Here is a 3,303-nt window from a genome sequence, read left to right as displayed (position 1 = left end):
CATGGTTTAGTGGTGGGATGGCAGGGTTAGGGGAACGGTTGGACTTGATGTTCTTAAAGGTCTTTTCCAACCAAAGCGATTCCATGATTCTATTCTATGATTCTATGACATGGGAGAACCGAGCAGGGCAAAGCTGAAGTGTTCCCGAAGGAGAGGGCTGGGTCAGGGATGGGGGGGGGAGCCCCAGCTCTGCCTCTCCCAGTGCTCACATCCCAGGACACTGTTCCCACCTTGCCCGCAGACCGCTACGGCTCCGAGCAGGAGTTCATCGCCGATTTGAAGGAGATGTGGTTCGGCCTCTACTCCAGAGGTGACGGCGAGCAGGACTCCAGCGGCTTCGAGCATGTCTTCTCAGGTAGAGCCCGCATTGGCGGGACAGGGGGGTGCCAGGCAGCCCCAAGGTGGGGGGGGAGGCTCACCCCAGGGTCTCGCTTGTGTTTAGGGGAGGTGAAAAAAGGGAAGGTGTCTGGATTTCACAACTGGATTCGCTTCTACCTCCTGGAAAAACAAGGCATCGTCAACTACTTCAGCCACAACTTCAACGGGCCGGTGAGTGATCCCGCAGGGTCCGTGGCCGCAGTGTCCCGAATTGGCCGCGTCCCAAATGGGATGAATCAGAAGCATCAGAGATGCTCACCCTGCCGCGTCCCCTCTGCCTCCCTCTATGGACCCTGGGATGGAGGCAGGGAGGGAAGGTCCAGGAAAGACGATGCAATGGGTAAAAAGGGGCTCCCAAAGCACAAGCTTTGGGATTTGGATCCGGATTTGATCTGGATCTGTCCCTGGTGAGGGTGTGAGGCTGCCTGGCTTCATACGCAGATGGGCTTTGCTTGAATTCCCTGCACTGCTGCCCTCGGAGCCAAGCGGAGCTGGGGGTCTGATCCCCAAACCCTCTTTCTCCAGTGGGACACCTACCCCGATGTGCTGGGGCTGCAGTTCAGCTGGGACGGCTTTTACAAGGAGGTGGGCTCTGCCTTCATCGGCTGCAGCCCCGAGTTCGAGTTTGGCCTCTACACATTGTGCTTCATTGCGCGTCCTGGGAGAGCGTAAGTACCGTACCTGCCTGCATCCGTCCGTCTGTCCTCAAGCCGTGGAGCCAGCATCCTCCTGAGCCCCATCAGCAGCCGGGTCAGCCCCTGAGCCCGGCAAAGCTCTGGGGCATCACAGGTGGGGAGGGATGGGGATGGAGCAGCGCTGGTGGGGGACACTGAGAGCATCCCGGAGATGCGGTTGTGGGGCTCAGGGCTCAGGGATGGAGCAGGGCTGGTGGGGGACACCAAGAACACCCCAGAGATGCGGTTGTGGGGCTCAGGGATGGAGCAGGGCTGGTGGGGGGACACCAAGACCATCCTGGAGATGTGGTTGTGGGGCTCGGGATGGAGCAGGGCTGGTGGGTGACACCAAGAACATCCTGGAGATGTGGTTGTGGGGCTCAGGGCTTGTGGGGGACACCGAGAGCATCCTGGAGATGTGGTTGTGGGGCTCAGGGATGGAGCAGCGCTGGTGAGGGGACACCAAGAACATCCTGGACATGAGGTTGTGGGGCTCAGGGATGGAGCAGCGCTGGTGAGGGGACACCGAGAACATCCTGGAGATGAGGTTGTGGGGCTCAGGGATGGAGCAGCAGTGATGGGGGGACACTGAGAGCATCCTGGAGATGTGGTTGTGGGGCTCAGGGATGGAGCAGGGCTGGTGGGGGGACACCAAGAACATCCTGGAGATGAGGTTGTGGGGCTCAGGGATGGAGCATGGCTGGTGGGGGGACACCGAGAGTATCCCAGAGATGCAGTTGTGGGGCTCAGGGATGGAGCAGGGCTATGACACAGGCTGTGTCCCCACAGATGTCACCTGAGCCTGGGCGGCTACAGCCTCAGCATCCAGACCTACGCCTGGACCAAGTCGACCTACGGCAACGGCAAGAAGTACATCGCCACCGCCTACGTGATCTCACCCTGAGGCTGGGAGGGGTGTGTGGGGGGGGCAAGGGGGGCGACTGCAGCCCCGCTCTGGGCCCCTGGGCTGCCCCACGCACTGGACAGGACTGGTCCCGCTGTGGGAGGCGGACGGCCGCGCTGCAGGACCAGTGCAGGGTACCCGGCGGGAGCTGGGCAGGACGGCGGTGGCCATGCCCTGCAGGGAGGCAACGAGGGGCTGGAGGCAGCAGCCGTGGGAGCCCCCAGCCCCATGGAGCATCCCCCAGGCGCAGCAGAAGAGTAGAGGGAAGGGAGGGACTTGCAGGGGGAAGGAGCACCCCCGAGCGAAATAAATGCCGACCCTGGATGGAGAAACGTTCAATTCCTGCGTGCCGGAGCTACTGCTCGCCACGCACCCTGCCCGCTGCCCCATCTCCCCCCCCGCATCGCTTCTGTGCCAGGGATGGGGCAGGTATGGCCCAGGGTGGGGGCTGGGACCCACGGGGGCTGCCAGGGCCACATCCATGGGGTGTAGGGGGGCTGCACGCCCTCCCCCTCTTGCCATAACCCCCCAATCCCCTGCAGGCCCTGCAGCCACAAGGTCGGGGCCAGGCGGGGAGCTGGCACTTTTGGGGATCCCAGGGGACAAGGGGATGGCTGCGAGCACTCAGGACTGGGGCGCACGGACAGGACCCTCATCCTCATTTATCTCCACTGCTTCCAGGGAGCAGCCCCCTCGCTGCCCTGGGGCCAGTGATGTGGGATTTAGGGGCGGAGGGGTGGGGAGGATACTGGGCAAAGCGAGCTTCTGCCAGCCGGAGTCAGTGCCACCATTTGTGCCACTTACTCTGCCGCCCCGGCAGCCAAAATTTGTCCCCTCCCTTCCTTCACCCACACCTGCAGCCGGCTTCTCTGGGTGCAGCGGGCTCAGCCTCGTGCCCGGCCATCTCTGAGCCCCCGGGGAGCTGCTCACGGCTCCTGCCCCGAGGAATTGTCCCACTCGGGGACCGAGGAGCCAGCCAAGCCGCTGGGCCACTGCGTCTCCGTCCCAGAGGACGGAGGTCCCCCCTCTCCCCGGGGACCGTCACAGGGTCTGCAGTAGGAGCATCCTCCATCCTCGCCCAGCTGTGCTCTCTCCGGGGACCGTGGGTCCCCAGAGTCTTGTCCCCCCCCCCAGCCCAGCACCCAAACCTGGGGTTGCTCAGGGCTCCAGGTGCTTTTCTCAGCACCATGCTCTTGGGGGATAAACCCAGAGCCCCCTCGGGCAGTGGGACCCCCAGGATGACGCCCACCATAACTCCATTCACTGGCCCCTAAGCTGGTCCCCATACATGGGGGAAGCCCCCTGCCAGCCCCCTCCCCGCCTGACGATGCCAGCCTTATCCGAGAG

At 63.4% G+C, this 3,303-nt stretch overlaps 1 protein-coding gene across 1 annotated transcript in view; it reads left to right on the top strand.

The window, feature by feature from the left end:
• The window catches only part of ENDOU (endonuclease, poly(U) specific), a 5,833-nt gene extending 3,877 nt beyond the window's left edge, over window positions 1-1,956 (top strand). Inside the window, exons 5-8 of the mRNA XM_009646015.1 lie at window positions 242-355; window positions 443-549; window positions 904-1,046; window positions 1,842-1,956. Coding sequence (XP_009644310.1) covers window positions 242-355; window positions 443-549; window positions 904-1,046; window positions 1,842-1,956 — 479 coding nt within the window. The remainder of the gene's footprint in view (window positions 1-241; window positions 356-442; window positions 550-903; window positions 1,047-1,841) is intronic.
• The last annotated feature ends 1,347 nt before the right edge of the window (window positions 1,957-3,303 follow it).

This window comes from Egretta garzetta, unplaced genomic scaffold (assembly GCF_000687185.1).
Source record: "Egretta garzetta isolate BGI_Z169 unplaced genomic scaffold, ASM68718v1 scaffold799, whole genome shotgun sequence".
Taxonomy (NCBI): domain Eukaryota; kingdom Metazoa; phylum Chordata; class Aves; order Pelecaniformes; family Ardeidae; genus Egretta; species Egretta garzetta.
Note: the sequence above shows the minus strand (reverse complement) of the source record. Positions and strands in the feature narration are given on the sequence as shown.